The sequence below is a fragment of the Prunus dulcis genome, chromosome 4 (assembly GCF_902201215.1).
Source record: "Prunus dulcis chromosome 4, ALMONDv2, whole genome shotgun sequence".
Taxonomy (NCBI): Eukaryota; Viridiplantae; Streptophyta; class Magnoliopsida; order Rosales; family Rosaceae; genus Prunus; species Prunus dulcis.
Window position 1 is genome coordinate 8,274,864 of NC_047653.1, and position 17,600 is coordinate 8,292,463.

Sequence of the window (17,600 nt, forward strand, 5' to 3'; positions counted from 1 at the left end):
AGAAAATTTGGAGAATTCAACCATGCAATTCATGACACCACCTTGCTTTTTAAAAATAAATAAATTCATATCATACACATCTGTTTATACAATAGATTTTTACCAACGTTCAATCAAGCAACATACTTCGTTCCCACATTATGTGGATAGAGTCATGGAAATAAACAAGTTAAGCAACTAAAAGATTAGCTCAAAATGGCACAACTGGACCCTGTTGGCTCATAATCAACGCGAAAAGAAATATGAACTCCGAGAATATCAGTTACTCTAAGCGAATCTTGATACTACATATCCATGGCTACTGAGTGCAAGAGGGAGGGGGAAGAGCTACTGCTTTTTTCTCGTAAAAGACCTACAACAAGCACCCTCCCATTAGAACAAGCTAAAACCAATCATCAACAATCCACCTAGCCCGCAGAAATCATGAGCTATCTTTTTTAAGCTACTGCATAAGAACAGGTACTAAATCTAAATAACGTAGCCCAACTGTGTTTTCAATACGATTAGATATGGATTTTTATCAATGAAACCAAAATAAGATTTATAAAAGAATAAAGATAAAGATTTATGGGGAGAGAGAGAGAGCACTTACCTATGGCTTACGAGGAGGTGAACTGCTGCTGCTGCTCTTGCTACTGCTTCTTCTCCTCAAAGACCTGCATAAAACACCCTCCACCATAAGAACAAGAAGCTAAAGCCAAGTACCAGATCTTTTAAAAACCAAACAACCCACCAGTCCCACAGAAACACGAGAATTTTTTTAAGTTAAAAAACAAGTACTAAGCACAAATTTCGTAGATAAACATGTATCCAATGAAACTATAGAAAAATGCTCAGACGTAAACAGATTACGAATAAGACATTTATAGGTATTCATGACAAATAATATACAATAAAGATGAAAGAACATAGGCAAATACAAGCAAATTCATATGATGGTGAGATCCTAAAATAGATTTGAACAAACATGGAGTGAAACTCATTCAGATCAAAACTTTAAAAAGAAATTGATAAAAAACATTACCTTCTTGGACTACGAGATATCTTTCGGGGTACCTGCAAATTGCAAGAATTAACCCGTGTACGGTATCCCAGAAGCTAAGCTCTCTATCTAAACAAACTAACAAACATTCGTCCAAAAAAAAAAACACTAACTAGCAAGCACAAACCTTCCGTGGACTAGGTGATCCAGAGTATGATGACGACCTCCCACGTCTAGTAGCTGGTCCTCGACCTCTGGTCAAAGACAAGCAACAAAAAAATGCAGGCACATTAGACTCCAGAGTAATAACAAACTTATGACAGGAAATTAACGAGGGAAAGTCAGTAATTTAAAAAACTAAACAAGATATCAAACATATTCTATTCCTTCAAAATAACATGACAGACTAAGAACTTTTAAAGGTATTTTGGCAATATAAATGAAAAACATTAACTCATCTAAAAAGGGGCAAAAAATAGTACATAATAGATAATTATCAAAACATATATAGTAAACAATACACATCGAGATACCAGGAGTTTAAAGTAATCCATATGACTAAATGACTGACCAGATTTACTTTATGCATCCATTATTCATTCAACATAATAAAGTTCTGTATTCGACACACCTAATGAGCACATGCACACTCATCATATGTTTCATACCCTACCCAATCGCCCAGCGAGAGAGATTACAACTACCAATGACCTAAAATAAGTTAAAGAAATGGTCGACAACATCAACTGAATGTCTCAACCACAAACCACTGCCCTCTTCAAGAAAGATACATCAACACATCATGTCAAACACTAGTTGCATCAAAATATGAATAAATATTATAAATATCTGAACTCAATGAATTTAATAACTTCAACAAATAGAGAACATGAAAATGGTAAAGAACAATCACGAAATGAAATTATAAAAAAGGAAAAAAAAATAAACAATGATCCAGTTCAAACAAAAAGCTATACTTCATAAGACTTGGATATTTTAATGTTACCTCCGCGGCGAGATTGACCTTGATCGTGATCGAGCAAGCCTACGATTAGGAGACCGGCTACGCCTACGATTGATTGGAGACCTTCTGGGAGGACTACGAACCCGTCTAGGAGGTGAACTGAAGAATTAAATATTTTTATAAGATTAAACCTAAAGTGTAGACTCAAAATAACCCAACAAAGTTATTTCCACAAAGAAAATAAAAACCAGCCTAACAAACTCGTATTTATAAGCACATTTGATATAGTGACATCAATCTTTGTTGCAATTCATGACGAGCCACCTAGATTAGTATTAAAAAGTGGTGCATGGCTGTGCATGTAAATTCCATGCTGAAAGCATTGGTTTTTAGGAGCTGTCCTACTTATCAAAAAAACCTAAAGGGGTCATCTATGTTACTCATTTGGTTCTTTTCATTTATCAAAATTATTTGAGCTTCGACAATCATCGCTTCCCATTGCTTTTGATAAATACATTCCAGAACTTTATCTGCAAGGTGATAACATCCAAAACTGTTGGAAGAAATACTTGTGTTACGATGGCATCGATATGCATTCACTAACATTGTCCACTGGAAGAACCAGTAAAATATGACCAGAAGTAGTATGTCTTTTTTAATTCCACAGAAATTCATGGTCTGTGAAAAGCGATAGCTTCAATTTTGAAGCCCCTAATTTGTGAAGAGTTTGAAGTGCCAAAGAAAAAAGATAAAAAATTACCGGCGCCTTGGAGGAAAAGGAGAGCGTCTACGAATGGGACTGCCACGTATCCTTCTTGGAGAAGTCATATCCAGAAGATAATTAGTCAAACACTATTCACAAAAACTCAACAACTTAACATGTAAAGATGCAAAATTTAGTCATTGCACATACCTAACAGGGGAACGTCGCCTTGGTGGCGGAGATCCAGAACGACCTCTAGATGGAGATGCAAGCCTCCTCCTTGGAGAAGTATCACCACGACGAGCAGGAGAGCCAGCACGACGACGTGGTGGAGAATCTGGCAGTCGTCTTGGAGATCCACCTCTGCGAGCTACAGGGGATCTCCTTCGTGGTGAGAGAGGTGGCCTCCGACGAGGAGAAGCTGATATCATTAAGTCATAATTATCATTCACATCGTAGACAAAAACATATGCAACGTCACAAAAAGTATCAAATGTAAAGATTATACCTTCCCTTGGTCGCTTCGGTCCATCCTTGTCAGCATTGACACCATCAGTTTTCACAGCATCTCTCTTTGGAGCAGCGGAAACAGGCTTAGGTGGCGGTGACCCCTTCTGACGCTGAGGTAATGTAAACCTCGCTCGGATTACATTACCATCAATTTGAGCCTGAAACAAGGTATTTAAACACATCATATTCAATGTATGGTCAGATTAGAGAAACTATTTATACTCCCACACTTCGAGAAAACTTACGCCATCCATATATAACTGTGCTTTTTCAGCATCTGCTCTCGTCTTGAACTCAACATATCCAAATCCTTTTGGAAGATTAACCTGCAGAAAAAAAAAAAAAAAAAAAAAAAAAAAAAAAACTAGCTTTACACAATTGTACCAAAACAAGATACGTCAAAATCAAGAATTAAATCTGGCATGGACTTACAGCACGATCCATTGCCAGTTCCACTTTGACAACATCACCAAAGTTACCTACAAAAAATATATAATTGGATGAGATACACTGCCTACAGCCCAGTTCATCTGAACATTTAAAAACAAAAATATGAGCTAATGATGTAACAACTTTTCATACATAGGTATTCAAATCTGAGCTTAGGATCAGTGCTGCAGAGTACAAGATACTTGTAAGACAAATGGCACCTAAATTTGAAGTCATAGTAGCTACTTTTTACAGTTGCTTGAAATAGGTCCTACGGAAATTTTGCACAAAGATAACAAAAACTTTTTTCTGGAAAGAATAAGACTTCAAAAGATATAACAATTCAAATTGTCCTGGAGGCTGATCTGAGAATCTTATAAGGTAGAGAAACACTTCTAAATATTTTAAAATTTTCATTCCCTCTGGCTAGTTTTTTAAATTGTCGCAATGTGGCAAACGTTATAGACTATGATGTCCAAAAAAATTGTAAACGGAAATTGCTTAGAATCGACTCCAGAATTACGTGTATTAAACCAACATAATTCTCATGATGCAAAAATAATTCAAATATTAAAAGAAACAAAAGAAAACATACAAAATATTTCTCGTAAATGGCCTTCATGCACATTCCTCGTAAGCTGGTCAATGTGAAGAATAAGTGACTCGCGAATTGGAGAAGCTTTCCTGAAATGTAACGTGTTAGCAAATATGAGACGTGCATTCACATACAATGAAATTTATGAGGGTTGTGAATGGAAACATAGTGGATGTACTCCAGACAAATGTATGATCTGAATATAATGAAGTCCAGCCCGAACTGAATACCAACAAGACCCCAGGTATCAAGTTGAAAATAAAGTTTCTAAGAGAAAACTCATTTCCAAAGTAGTAAAAACTACAACCCGCAGATATTTAAAGGAAAAACTGAAACAATGCTAAAACTATATACCTTTGGGGTGGAGATGCCTTTTTAGCTTGTGGTGGTGGAGAACGACCTCGTCTAGCAACTTCAGGACTGAAAAATAAATCAGTTTACTTAGCATCAGAAAATAAAATTTCTTAATGCGAACCTCAATATACGAAATTCCGCAATTAAACTAAAACACGACAAAAAGACTAAAAAAGAAAAAACAAAGGTGCATGGTTAAAAATATAAATTACATGTTAGGCTGCTCTAACCTCTCCAATTAATCAACTCATAATTGCAGTTTGTGTTCAAGTCTCAATATTTTTTATTTCAACCAGAATTAATTCCTGCCAACTTAAAAAATATACCCATACATTGTGACGAAATGTCCACGCTCATATAAATTGCTAAATTTCCTTCATAAATTTTCTCCGCACTTTCTAGGCAACCAAACAGCAGATACAAAACCCTAGAGTGTCAAATTAACAAGCAAAATAAAAAAATTCGAACCTTTTTTTGGAGGGAGGGCTTCGGCTACGAGAGCTGCCACTCCGGGACGGAGAGGAGGAAGAGAAGGACCTGGAGCGAGATCGAGAGCGAGAATGCGAGCTGGAGCGCGAGTCGGTGCCTGAGAAGGAGCGCGAACGCGAGCGGGAGCGTGACGATGAGTCAGAACCGGAGCCTGAAAGTGGCGAGCGACGGGCTCGGCTTGGCTTCGCCATGGCTGACAGAGACGAAACCCTAGATAAATCCCTGGTAGAGTGGTGAGTGGCCAAGAGAGAGAGAGAGAGTGGTTTTATGTTATGTTTGTGAGAGGCCTCTATTAACAAGGGTTTTCAACTTTCACGAGGTCAGGGTGGCAAATTTTGTCAAGTATTGTTTCGCGCTGGTAGTTCTTTTTTTATATATTTTTTATTACCTTGACCTTTTGGGGGAAATAAAATTTATATTGATAGATGGAGTTACTAACACTATAACGAGATGATTTTATACTTTTAACAAGTATTCACAAAAAAAGTAACACCACGTGACACTGCAACAGTCCCGCTACAAAATTTCTCCACTTCGGGGTTTCGCTTTCGTATGTAAAAATTGATGTTCATACCGACAGATCATAAGAAAAACAAATTTAAGGTGACAAGGAGTATTGGATCCAAAATTATGATGGCATGTCCATACTCCAAAGCTTCATATTCAAAAGCTCAACATGAGAGCTGGATCACAATTGCTCTATAACAAAATTACAAATGTTTACTTGTACCCAAGTCAACCAGACATGCACGTTGTTTGAGCTTGAAATTTATACTTGCAACATAATACCTCACTGAGGGTTAGCAAATCTTAACATAGGGTTCCTGGCATGCAAAATGGGTTGGTTCGCCAAGCTTAAGCCAGTAGTAATCAAGTTCATTTTGGTTCTTCAGCACTGGTCGAAGCACCTGAACGTCTTCTCTTGGCTTCGTTGTCACCCAACTGCAGTGAAAAGCAAATATCTTCGTCGCAACCATTCCTCAGTGACGAGAGATTCTCAGAAACTGTTCTACCCATCTGATTTTTTTTATGTAGTGGGGATCCTCCGAGGAAGCTTGGTATAAATTGATGTTCAACACTAGGAACCGCCTTGATACCATCTTCCAGATGAAACTCTGTCTCCACCAAGGACAGTGAGCTGCTGGGTTCAGCTTCTAAAGGGATATGCTGAATTTGGAGACCCAGTGACTCAAACTTCTCCTCAGGTCTTTCCTTTGGAAGCATCCCATCAGGAGGGGAAGAGTCACCGACAGTCGACCCAATTGCTGTTGCCGAAGCAGTCCTTTGTTCTTGTACTGCCACTACAGGTAACATTTACATAGAATTGTAATTAAGGCATGTACATCATATGTATTCATTTGTCTGTATTAACATTATAAAATATTGCTCTTCACCATCATTTTGACATACATCACAATACATTACCCATGAACACAGTTTTCCTTATCTGTGCATTATCTTCATTGATCGTATATCCGCATATGGTCTCAGCTTCTTGAAGAGCAATCATGCCAAACTTCATTTCAAGTTCAACCATGAGAATAAATGCATTGCTCCCCTCGTAATAATAGTAATAATAATAATAATAATATGAGAAATCATACTGTTATATTTTAATATTATGAGGGTTTGTCAAACTCTAAATGATAAATGCATCCAAGTTTAAAGGTTTATCTTAGTCTATGCACCCCACAAATTTGAGTTTTTAATTATATGCAAGGAACATGAGCGCAGAAAATCAGAATGAATATGCAGACCAACTACAAATAAAAAGTTGAAAATTGGCAAGTACTAATCAAGGGGGAACCAGCAAATAAAGGCAATCCCAAAGCACAAACCTTTAACACCTTCATCAGTTGTAATGAGGTCGAGTTCAAGGAGTTTGAGAAGACGTCCGAGATCAACTCCACTTGTCCAATTCTCAGGAGGTTGACCAATTTTCAATTTAAGTCGGCCTCGGTTAGCAGTACCACCCCATATGATCCCAATTGGCTGTGGCTTCTCCCCATTCTCGCCTTTTAATATTATGAGGCTCCCACTGTCTCCTTCAAGGTCAAATGTTTGTTGGTTCTCACCAACAACAAGAAAATCAGTTAAGAAGCATATGCCTTTCTCATCATTGTACTCGAGGGCATAGGCCAATACAGTTCCAGTAGTCAAGCCAGAACTTCTTCCAACCTTCATCACCTGCTTTCCAATAAGCGTACTGATTGGGGACTGCAAGTCAATTATCTTAACATTACCAATCTCTCCTACTCCTTTCACGGATGTAATAACAGTACACATGTCAAAATCATCAGCAAAAGGAATGAATGCCCCATCTGCTCTCACAAATGTCTCTGCAATAACATGAAATCCGGATGAATAAGTGTTTCTCTTCCTTCCTTTCCTTCTCTCTTCTAAAAAATGTGTTTGTCTCTGGTATTAGCAAGCCTAAGGAAAGATAGCCTTACCATTAAATAATCAAACCACATAATTTTATGTTAATTACCAAAATGTTGTGCCAGACTTTGATAAAGGATTCCAAAAAAAAAAGGTTGAAATGGGCCAATAGGGCGAGTGCATCCCCAACCATGGTGCCTAAGGCATCATCAGTAGATACAAATAAGAGAAAACAGGACTCAAGGTAAAAGCATTATAGTGTTTACTGGTGACATGCAACACGCATGCAAGCATACAATACATGAGTTAAACAGGCAATTTGGCATCATCTTGATGTTTTTGCCAGGCATCAAAAAGGCTGGGACAGGTGAAGCTATAGAACAATAGATTAAGTAAAAACTGATGCAGCAATATTAAATATTCTGCTTGTAATCTTTAAATTTAATCTGTGAATATCTTTACTAGAGCTTGATCAACTTAGCTAAGTAGACATCCATTGACCAACTGGTCAAAGTAACAAAGTCAAGCTACTCAAATTTGGATTGATGAGCACTCTGAAGAAAGAATGTAATAGAATCCATCTCCAAAAGCAATGTAGGTTATATTACCAACTTTTGAATCCTTCTTACCTGGGTTAATTCCAGCAAAGATGCCATACCAAAGCTCATCTGTGATAAATGAGGTAGCTCTCTCCACTGCCCCAAGATATACCCCAGGTCCAAGTGAAGGAGGTAGGGGATGAAACATCTTCTGATTTGGGTAATCTAAGTCAACTGCAACATGCCGATTTGTGAGAAAACCAACTTGCCGATTGCCAGTTTGGCTCCTTACTATAGCACCCAATGTTCCATATGTCTCCTGGCTTGCCACCTTGAATACAAGCAAAAAGAAACAGAGTACTTACCAGCATTCAGATTTAAAAGAATACCAGAATAAGATGGAATAACAGTGATGCAGTACACAGTAATAGAATAAGATATGGATTTACTTAAGATACTAACACTAGTGTACCAGATTTTAGAAGTGTGACACTTCAATAAATCTAGCTTAACAGGAGAAGGCTAATTAACATTTGACTGTTCTAAGCTCAAGCTACTGGCTCTCGACTTAACCCAATATGCCATTGAATTTGGTTTACTGATTCAATACTATGACAAATGACATGGTACATGAGATAGAAGAATAAGAAACCTCAATCAAGGCTGGATTTATAAATAACTAGTTCAAATTTTTTGATTAACTATTGTCGTATATTAGAAATTCCACAAAAGATGATGGCCATGCTTTGTTAAAAAAGGTTAAAACTAGTGCATTTCCAATTTCCCATCCCTATATTAGTTCATAGGAAGAAGGTAAGCTTGGAAGGTAACCTAATCATACCTGAGAACCTGAGCCAATGCATGGATCACCTCCACGCAAATCATCTACAATTTCTGTGTACAATTGTTCTTTGGGAGCTGGCTCAGGTGCACCAAAATATGAGAATTCTACAACATCCACATCACACCATACACCTCCAGGACCCTGCTTAAGTTAAAAAGAGTATTTTAAAAAACAAATAAAATCATATGGAACAGGTGTTGATAATCCCAAAAAAGTAATTGTTGAATAATTAAATGAATAACTAAATTGTAATTAACATTTTTTTCTTGACCTCTAAGGCAGTGGGTAAACACTGTATCGGGCTGAGCCATTGCTTGTGAACCTTTCTGGCAACAAAGACAAGAATAGCTGGTATGTCAGTTAACACACCCCGTCGAATACGAAACCCAATTGCTGTTCCAAGACTGTAACACCGCAAAATCTTGCTATGAAATGCCCTTATAGTCATCAGTTCAAGCAATGTAGTCGCTTGCTGCCCTTTTGGCAATTGACCAAGAGTTTCAGGCAGGACCCCTTTCTGTAGATTAGTGAAATAGTTTGCCCTCTCTTCAGCAGCATCATTCAATCGGCTTGAGGTAGGCCATGAAAAGTAAGCAGCACTGGTCTCACAATGCTGTCCAGCTGATGCATAAGGTTGAAGTGTTGGTGGACTTAAGGAAGGCAAATTAGAATGACTGTAACAGTTTCTTTCAAGATCTAAAACTGACTCCTCTGATGGTGTTGAACCGGAACAACGCATCCTCATATTAAATCTGGTCCGCTCCATCTTTCCAGTTAGCCTAACACGATAACATAATGAAAAATCTTAAGAGGAGAATTATAAGGTAATAATATTATAACTTATAAGCAGGGAAAAAAGGGAGAGTTTAGGCTGCAAACACATGTTAAACTTGTAGTCAGAAATGAAGTGAGACAGTACAAGTCCAGAAGAAATGATGGGAAATGGGTGGACCATGCAATCCGCAATTGAGAGTATATTCTGCAAAGTAAAGACATGCCTCAAAATATACTAATGACTTCCTTAATGGTGAAATCCCAAAATGAAAATGTGGATTATGAAACATCCCCCTACAGCAGGGTTAATACACTTAAAAGTCTACCATTATATATAATTATGATGTTTTCCACTACACATACACGAAAGGCGTGCTCTAATCCCTGAAACAACTTTAGGAGCACCATCCAACTTTTTAGCATCATTCATATGAAGATTAAGACTAAAAAAATCCTTAAATTGAGTAATGAAATTTGACAAAGGCATGATAATCCCCCCCAATTATGTCTGGTCGCCTAGAAAAATGGAATAAATGAAGAGAAAAATAATGTAAAACCCTCTAAAAAATAATGTCAAACTAAGACTCACTTCGACATTCACTGTTAAACTCTAAAAAAATAAAAAAATAAAAAAATCTTTCACATTCCATTTGCCTCTTAAGCTTCACCACCGACCAAACATAGCAGAACCAGTGGAGGCTATCAAAGAAGCTTGCTGAAAGACCAGGTGCTATGGAAACTTGTACCTTCCTTGTGACCAAAATGTTTCAGTTTTTACACCAACAGTAGAAAAACTTATTTTCAACCCATGTTTAACGGATTCCAGAAATCCAATCACACAGGCAACACATAACAAGGAATTCATTAAGAAGAAAGAACAAAAACCCAGCAGAAACCAAAAAAGCAAACCTTTTCAGACATGAGAACAACAATCATCAGCTCATGCAATAAAGAAAAATGATTTGAACATAAAATCAAAGACTTAGAATGAGTTAAAAGAAGATAGCTCACTGATCAGTAATGGCAGAGCTGGAATGGGTTCTTGTAACAGAACCTCACAGTCACAGAGCACCTTCAAACAAACCAACCCAAGTAGAAATTCAGCCAAATTGGAGCAAGAATCGGCTCAAAAGCCTCTGGGATTGCCACTTTGCTGGTATGCAGCAGAGTGGTTGCTGCTGCTATAAAATACCAATGAAATTAAAGCTGGTAAAGTTAACAGCTTGTGCGCTTATTTTAATGAACTTTAACATTCTTTGTTTTTTTTTTTTTTTTTGTGGGGAAGAGAGTTTGGTGGGAAATAGTGCATAGTGTGGGGGGCTATGTGCTAATACTTGGGTCTTGAAGCTGTCTGATTTGTATTGGCTCATTTAACTTGAACTGATTCTGTAGTTCCGACAGCATTGTCGTATACGAGGTACAAATACTTGTCAATGTCTCATTATAAAAAGAATTTTTCTTTTATAAATGTAATGCCACATTGTTTTTGGAAAAACTTGTAAATTAGATGAGGGGTTCTGATTTTCTTCTATTTGTATCAAGAGTTTAACTGCAGCAAAAAATTGAAAAATCTTTACTCCATGGCCACGTATGCTTCCAAATATTCATTTTTTATAATACATATATATATATATATATATATATTTATGTCACAACGATGGATTCCATTGAATCTTCACTCATAAAGTACTTCACTTGATTTTTTTATATAATAATATTCGAAGATGGAGTATTCGAACATAAGATCTCAAATGTTACTTAATTACTTTAACTACAAGCCCCTAACACTTGATTACTTTAACTATAAGCGCCTTGCAGGGGTAAAAGAAAAACACTCCGCTCCTTCTCTTGATTTTCACTAATTTTGACGAATTATTTCTCATTTGCAGGAATTAGGAATAACATAAATAGTGTTCATTTATATATACGTCAACATTTGAATTTAGCGAATCTTGGAAACTGGTGAAATTAGAGTAGATTGGCCATAGCATATTGATAACAATAATACTTCCACTAATTCAGAATGACCATGGGAACAACTTAACAAGGTGGTTTTGAAGTCAAGCCAGCCACCACAAAAGGCATATCATCTACAACAATATGTGATTATTGAGCTTTTCTGCCTTGCCTGCAAGGCTCAAGCAAAGTGTTACCCTAATATATAGTAGACTTGACCATATATTGAACATAGCTCTCAGGCTATCAACATCTTGTATTGCAGACTTTTCAACTCGTTCGCCGATCGACCAGCATCTACATTTATCTTTAGATTGGAAGGAGGATAGAGCCATATAGTTGGATGATTGTGAACTGTACTGTGGTTTTCCCTTGCCTATTCAGATTTCTACATTTCCAAATCATCCAACTGAGCAGAATACCACTCACAGTGAAAGCCTCGAGTATGCACAATTAAGGAAATGAAAATTGGCATAGCACATTTATTACTTAAAATTTTATGAAGAGTCGAGAGAGGCTGGAAAAGAGACATTATCCAACAGAAAAACAGTTCAAATAACTAATGAAATTCCAATTTTACACACTGATAGACCACAATTCATATAGGTTGCTGTCAATATGCAAAAAATTTAGCAGCAAGTTTCTAAGGCAGTCAATCTAAAGCCATTCAAGAAACCCATGGTTCCTTGTACATTACTTCCATGGGTAAATTACTCAAATTTGTACTCGATTTACATTTTTTTTCCTTAAACTAAATTATTCGTTTAAATGGTCCAACAACTCTTTATTAATCAGCGCTTTAGTTCAACCGTTACATTTTCTGTTAAATTTAGTCATGTGAGCAGCACATGCTACATTTGTGGGGGCAAATAAGACTTTTGACCTATGTATCACCCATTTATCACCACTGTATCACCTATGTATCACCACTGTATCTATCACCACTTTATCACCTATTTGGGGAACATAGGACGGCTATGGACGGTTTTACCCTTACATTTGACAGCAACATTAACATAATGTAACGATAGGATCAATGGAGCGATTAATATAGAATTGATGGACCATTTGAACGAATAATTTAATTGAAGGCCCAAAATGTAAATCGAGTATAAGTTTGAGGACCATTTGAGTAATTTACCCTTACTTCCATAACCAAATTGGCTTCAATGAATACAGCCACCAAGACAATGACAATCTAAAATTTAGCAGCAAATTTCTTGTAAATGAGATTTGGATGTGTTTCTAAAGTTCTTTTTTTTTTTTTTTTTAATAATAATTTGGGCTCTTATATTGGGTATAATAGTGAATCTCCCTAATAACAAACCACCAACTTGATGTCTCCACCATCAATCAAATCAGGAGAGGGTTTCAGCAAAACTAAGAGCATCCACAGTGGGGGCGGTGTATTTTCAGGGGTGTAAAGCCATTTTTACATCCCCTTTACACCTCCGAGTGGTGTAAATACGTTTTTTTTGCTCCAATGAGAAACGATGTAAATCAAAGATGTATAATTTTTCCTCTCTTTTCTCGAGTGGGTCCTGCCTACAAAAGATGTAAAAATATATGCAAATGTGCATTTTATTTTACATTTCTATGGTGGTGATGTATGTTTACAACCCTTTACATCTCCCCATTGGAGATAATTCCGGTGACAATGAGTGTATATTTAACATACACTCCCTTATACACCCTTCCATTGTGGATGCTCTAAGTGAAAGCTTACACACAAGGAAACAACTTCATTACCCACAAAACATAAACTTTCTGAGTTCCATACAAGAGGTAAGTAGTGCATAATGCACAGAAGAAGAAACGTAAACACTGGATTAAACACAATCCTTAGTTCTGCTGAAAGTTTGGAGAGATGAGGCTCTCCACATACACATCAGCATTGAAGTCACTCGGAAGGCCATTTACCAAGAATTTTTTACATGTTCCGTCCTTTCGGTTGCACATAAGTAATTGCTTTTGATTTCTCACCAGTAGTATATTGGTATTCTTCCAGTAACACAATGGCTGTAAAGAAAAGCAGGAGTTGGTTATCATAATCTTAGTCCAAGACTCCTTCACATTATACTCTTTCATAACCCAAAATGAGTGTTGCTTATGATCATCATGGTAATGTAGTAAACAAAGGCACCCTTCCAAAATGCCAGTTATAAATCTCTGATAACTCGTGACAGAATCAGGTGTGGCCAAGTCTGAGAACTTTTCCTCTGCTAAATCAAAAGCAGTAATAACACAGGGACCTCCAACTCCAAGAGGGCCACATAACCAGTGGACAGCTCCATTGAGAAATTTCCCATAGACATCCAAAAGATGTTTGTAGGGAAAATCTTGAACCCTTTTCCATGAATTGTTTTTTTAATGAGAAGACAAGTACCATGCATCCATAAGCAACCTTGACAAACTTGTAATCACTCATAGGAGGAGCATGACCAAAACCGTGGGCATGACCAAAATCGTGGGCATGACGATGAAAACGCACTCCTTGTTGAGGACAAGCATGGCTTGGCATGGGGCAATCTGGTACTCTCATGGACTCTCTGGTTGAAGGGTTAAATATAAAGAAGGCTTCTGGCTGAGGCATGATGCAGACCAGACCATTATAGGAACCAGACACGAGAACCCATTTAGTTTTGAGATGGGTATTTAGTGGAAAATCAAGCTCCAAGGGCAACATATCATCATCTATAGTTGCTAAATGGTCCAAGGAGAAGAGAGAATGAGAGCTGAGAATGAGTTTCTGAGTCTGGGTTCTGTTGAGATGGGTTTGGATGAAGTGGGGTTGGGTGGTAAGGTGAAGCCGTGACTTTGAAACACACCTGAATCTACCAACAGACTTCACAGGAAGTTGAGAGAGTATGTCTGCAATGATATCTTCTGAAAGGTTTGCCATTTACGCCTAAAAAGTTCACAACTTGACCCTAAATCAACAACTAAAACATGGGTCTGCCACAAAATTTCTAATGTTCCATACCCATATATTGAAGAAATCGAAAAAAATTTGTAGCCAGAGAAATTGAACATAATCTAAGAGAAACCCATTTCCATAGAGAAGAAGATAAACAAAATATTCACCAAAACAAACAAGAGAATACGCAAAAGTTGCGAGAAAAAAAGTCACAGCAAGAATGTGATAATACCCAGAAAACAAGAGCAGGGTTTAGCAAATCCACTGACACAGACAATCTCTCTGGCACCGGAGCCTGGGACGATATGCTCTCTGCTTGAAATTGGATATAAAAAGTAATAATGAAATCAAGAATATAAAAAATCGGAGTCAACAAAGATAGTTTTCAGGTGACGACAAAAGAAATTTACGAACTCCTTTTGGGTGATGTATAAAAGCAACTCCACCCATTTGCCCTTAGCCATGGCAAGGGTGGAGCTAGGGCAATCACTATTCACGTGAATAGTGGTTGCCCTTGCAAATAGTAATTTGTGTTTCCATCCATTGCCCTAGCTAAAGGCAATTACTATTCATTTTTTTTGTTTTTTCTTCCTATTTTTTAATGAAAATAATTAATTTGGGTAATATTTTCAGATAAGATTTTCGGGTTCCTACGTGTCAAGACTATTCATAATCAGATAAAATTTTCGGATAAGATTTTTGGATTCAAATTTCGGATTAATTTCAAAGTTCAAATTTCAGATAAATTTTTGGGTTCAAATTTCGAATGAATTTCAAAATTCAAAATTCAGATAAATGGGTTCAAATTTCAGATAAATTTGGGTTCAAATTTCAGATGAATTTCAAAATTCAAATTTCATACAAATTAGGGTTCAAATTTCGGATGAATTTCAAATTTCAAATAAGATTTTCATCCAATAAAATCAAGCCACGTGGCATGTCTATCTTGCCAAAATTTTCTATAAAACCAGAGGCTCAGCTCATACCTCTCACACCACATCTTTCTATATTTTCATTTCTCAGAGTTTAGAATTCATACTTCATTCATTCTAAATGGAAGAATTTAGGAGATGCTTGGAGAAGCAAGAGAGAGAAACCGTAGAGCAGATGAAGTCAATGAGTTGCATAGACAAGTTGATGAGCAAGTTCTCATAGCAGTGGCTTTGCAAGAAGAAGAGAACCAAGGTCGCCGCCGTGGTTCACAAGTCGGCCGGCGCCAGAATGTGGAAAGACATAGGCATTCTCGGGGTAAGAATCTTTTGGAAGATTATTTTATCCCAACTTCTTTGTACTCTGATGTTGATTTTTGAAGGCGATTTAGAATGCAACCTCATTTGTTCAATAAAGTCATGCATGATATTTGCAATTATGATGCATACTTTGTTCAAAAGTGTGATGCTACTGGGGTTTTGGGGCTTCTTCGGAGCAAAAGCTTACAGCTGTTATACGAATGTTGGCGTATGGAGCATCTGCTGATCAGGTGGATGAGATTGCCCGGATGGGGAAGTCCACTACGTTGGAGGCTTTGGTAAGATTTTGTCAAGCTGTTGAAACTCTGTACACTAGGGACTACCTGCGTAGACCTACTCCCAGGGACCTCCAACGGCTTCTACAAAAAGCCGAAGCTCGAGGATTCCCTGGAATGATTGGTAGCATCGACTGCATGCATTGGCAATGGAAGAATTGCCCAACTGCCTGGCAAGGTGATTATGGAAATCGAAAAGGCCAAAAAAGTATCATCCTTGAAGCGGTTGCTGGTTTCGACACATGGGTTTGGCATGCCTTCTTCGGAGTTGCAGGATCACAAAATGACCTCAACGTGCTGGGTCAATCCCCCGTCTTCAACGATGTTTTGAGAGGCCAGGGCCCCAATGTCACCTATGAAGTCAACAATACAGTATACCAGACGGGATACTACCTAGCTGATGGAATCTACCCGAGGTGGACGACTTTTGTCAAATCCATTCCAAATCCCCGATCCCAGAAGCAAAAATTATTTGCTACATATCAAGAGGGATACAGGAAAGATGTCGAAAGGTGTTTTGGCATCCTTCAAGCTCGGTGGTTGATTATTCGAGGTGCGGCCCGTATGTTTGATGAGGAGATCCTCCGAAGCATTATGATGACTTGCATCATCCTCCATAATATGATTGTGGAGGATGAGTATGATTATGATGCTTTAGAGGTCTACGAACCGGATCCAATGAACACGGCTTTGACACGGATTTATGAAAGGCCTATGGGGCCAAATGGAGAACCGTTTGAGCCGAAACCGTTGGTGAGGGATGGTCATTTGATGACCCGAATGATAGATCGATATACAGAGATGCAATCTTCGTATATTCATGAAATACGTCAAGTTCACTTGATGGAGCATCTATGGGCGGTGAAAGGCAATGAAGATTAATGATGGAGCATAGATGCTTTGGTTATGTTTTATTTAGTTATGGTTAGGTTGTGTTGTATTTTTATTTATTATGGTTTGGTTGTGGTTGGTTATTATTATTGTGCCTTGTTTGTATTTTTATTTTTATTTGTATTATGTTTTGTTTGAAGTATGGAATATGTTGAATAAAAAGGTAATTTATTGAATGCTTTGTTTATTAAATAATGAAATGTAATACAAGTCATTATGAATTACTACTAAAATAAAATACATGAATTACAACAACTTTAATAGAAAACAACTAAAATACAAATACATAAAAGGTATGCTAACTAATTTAATGGTTTCCATCATTTAACCAATCCGTGTTGCTAGGCCCATCATCCCGGAAAAGTCTTCTTCTCATAACATCCCTTCGTTCTAGCTTCCAAAATTGTTTTGTTTCAGGGGACATATGACTTGTATCCATCGCCATGGTTTCCCGATCTGTCTTGGCCATTTCTTTTTTGCGCAAATACTCCCTTTCTCGTGCATACTCAGCTTGAAGGGCCAACTCGTGATCTTGGCGTTTTTGCTCCATTTCTATTCTTATGCCGTTTTGCCTTGCAATTTCCTCCAAAAATTGTGAATTTTGATTGCTTGAATTACCCTTCTTCTTTGCCTTCGCGGCCTTTCGGCCAATGGGCCTCGGCTCCTTTTCGATGGGTGAGTCTTGACTCATAGGAGAATCGAGAGGTGAATCCGATGTCATTGAATCATGGAGTGGCGTCTCGTTT

At 37.6% G+C, this 17,600-nt stretch overlaps 2 protein-coding genes and 1 pseudogene across 5 annotated transcripts; all 3 read right to left on the bottom strand.

Moving 5' to 3' along the window:
* Positions 1-28: 28 nt before the first annotated feature.
* On the bottom strand, positions 29-5,347 carry LOC117626762 (serine/arginine-rich splicing factor SR45). 3 transcript variants are annotated; one of them, XM_034358596.1, is made up of 13 exons: positions 5,006-5,347; positions 4,538-4,603; positions 4,184-4,272; positions 3,592-3,638; positions 3,405-3,485; positions 3,158-3,317; positions 2,860-3,070; positions 2,707-2,757; positions 1,989-2,105; positions 1,170-1,236; positions 1,025-1,056; positions 593-656; positions 29-352 (listed from the first exon to the last, which is right to left on the bottom strand). In XM_034358596.1, the coding sequence occupies exons 1-12, from the start codon at positions 5,215-5,217 to the stop codon at positions 593-595; spliced, it is 1,197 nt and encodes a 398-aa protein (XP_034214487.1). In that variant the 5' UTR covers positions 5,218-5,347; the 3' UTR covers positions 29-352. The 3 variants fall into 3 exon arrangements, with proteins under 3 accessions (XP_034214487.1, XP_034214486.1, XP_034214489.1); XM_034358595.1 differs by having other exon boundaries at positions 2,707-2,760; positions 5,006-5,342; XM_034358598.1 differs by lacking the exon at positions 1,025-1,056 and having other exon boundaries at positions 2,707-2,760; positions 5,006-5,343.
* Positions 5,348-5,623: 276 nt separating this feature from the next.
* Positions 5,624-10,924, bottom strand: LOC117626131 (protein NARROW LEAF 1). Its single transcript, XM_034357783.1, has 6 exons — positions 10,577-10,924; positions 9,063-9,570; positions 8,789-8,932; positions 8,038-8,278; positions 6,865-7,365; positions 5,624-6,327 (listed from the first exon to the last, which is right to left on the bottom strand). The coding sequence occupies exons 2-6, from the start codon at positions 9,555-9,557 to the stop codon at positions 5,903-5,905; spliced, it is 1,806 nt and encodes a 601-aa protein (XP_034213674.1). The 5' UTR covers positions 9,558-9,570; positions 10,577-10,924; the 3' UTR covers positions 5,624-5,902.
* Positions 10,925-13,076: 2,152 nt separating this feature from the next.
* LOC117624991 lies at positions 13,077-14,935 on the bottom strand (annotated as a pseudogene). The gene has a single exon (XR_004585399.1). The product of XR_004585399.1 is annotated as an F-box/kelch-repeat protein At3g06240-like (transcript).
* Positions 14,936-17,600: the final 2,665 nt, after the last annotated feature.

Coding starts and splice junctions, on each gene's coding strand:
- LOC117626762 (XM_034358595.1), bottom strand. CDS start 5,217: ATGGCGAAGCCAAGCCGAGCCCGTCGCTCGCCACTTTCAGGCTCCGGT. Junction 3,486..3,591: donor AACTGGCAATGGATCGTGCT/GTAAGTCCATGC, acceptor TTTTTTCTGCAG/GTTAATCTTCCAAAAGGATT. Junction 1,057..1,169: donor GATCACCTAGTCCACGGAAG/GTTTGTGCTTGC, acceptor TGCAATTTGCAG/GTACCCCGAAAGATATCTCG.
- LOC117626131 (XM_034357783.1), bottom strand. CDS start 9,557: ATGGAGCGGACCAGATTTAATATGAGGATGCGTTGTTCCGGTTCAACA. Junction 7,366..8,037: donor CTTTGCTGGAATTAACCCAG/GTAAGAAGGATT, acceptor ATGTTATTGCAG/AGACATTTGTGAGAGCAGAT. Junction 6,328..6,864: donor AACTGATGAAGGTGTTAAAG/GTTTGTGCTTTG, acceptor TGTTACCTGTAG/TGGCAGTACAAGAACAAAGG.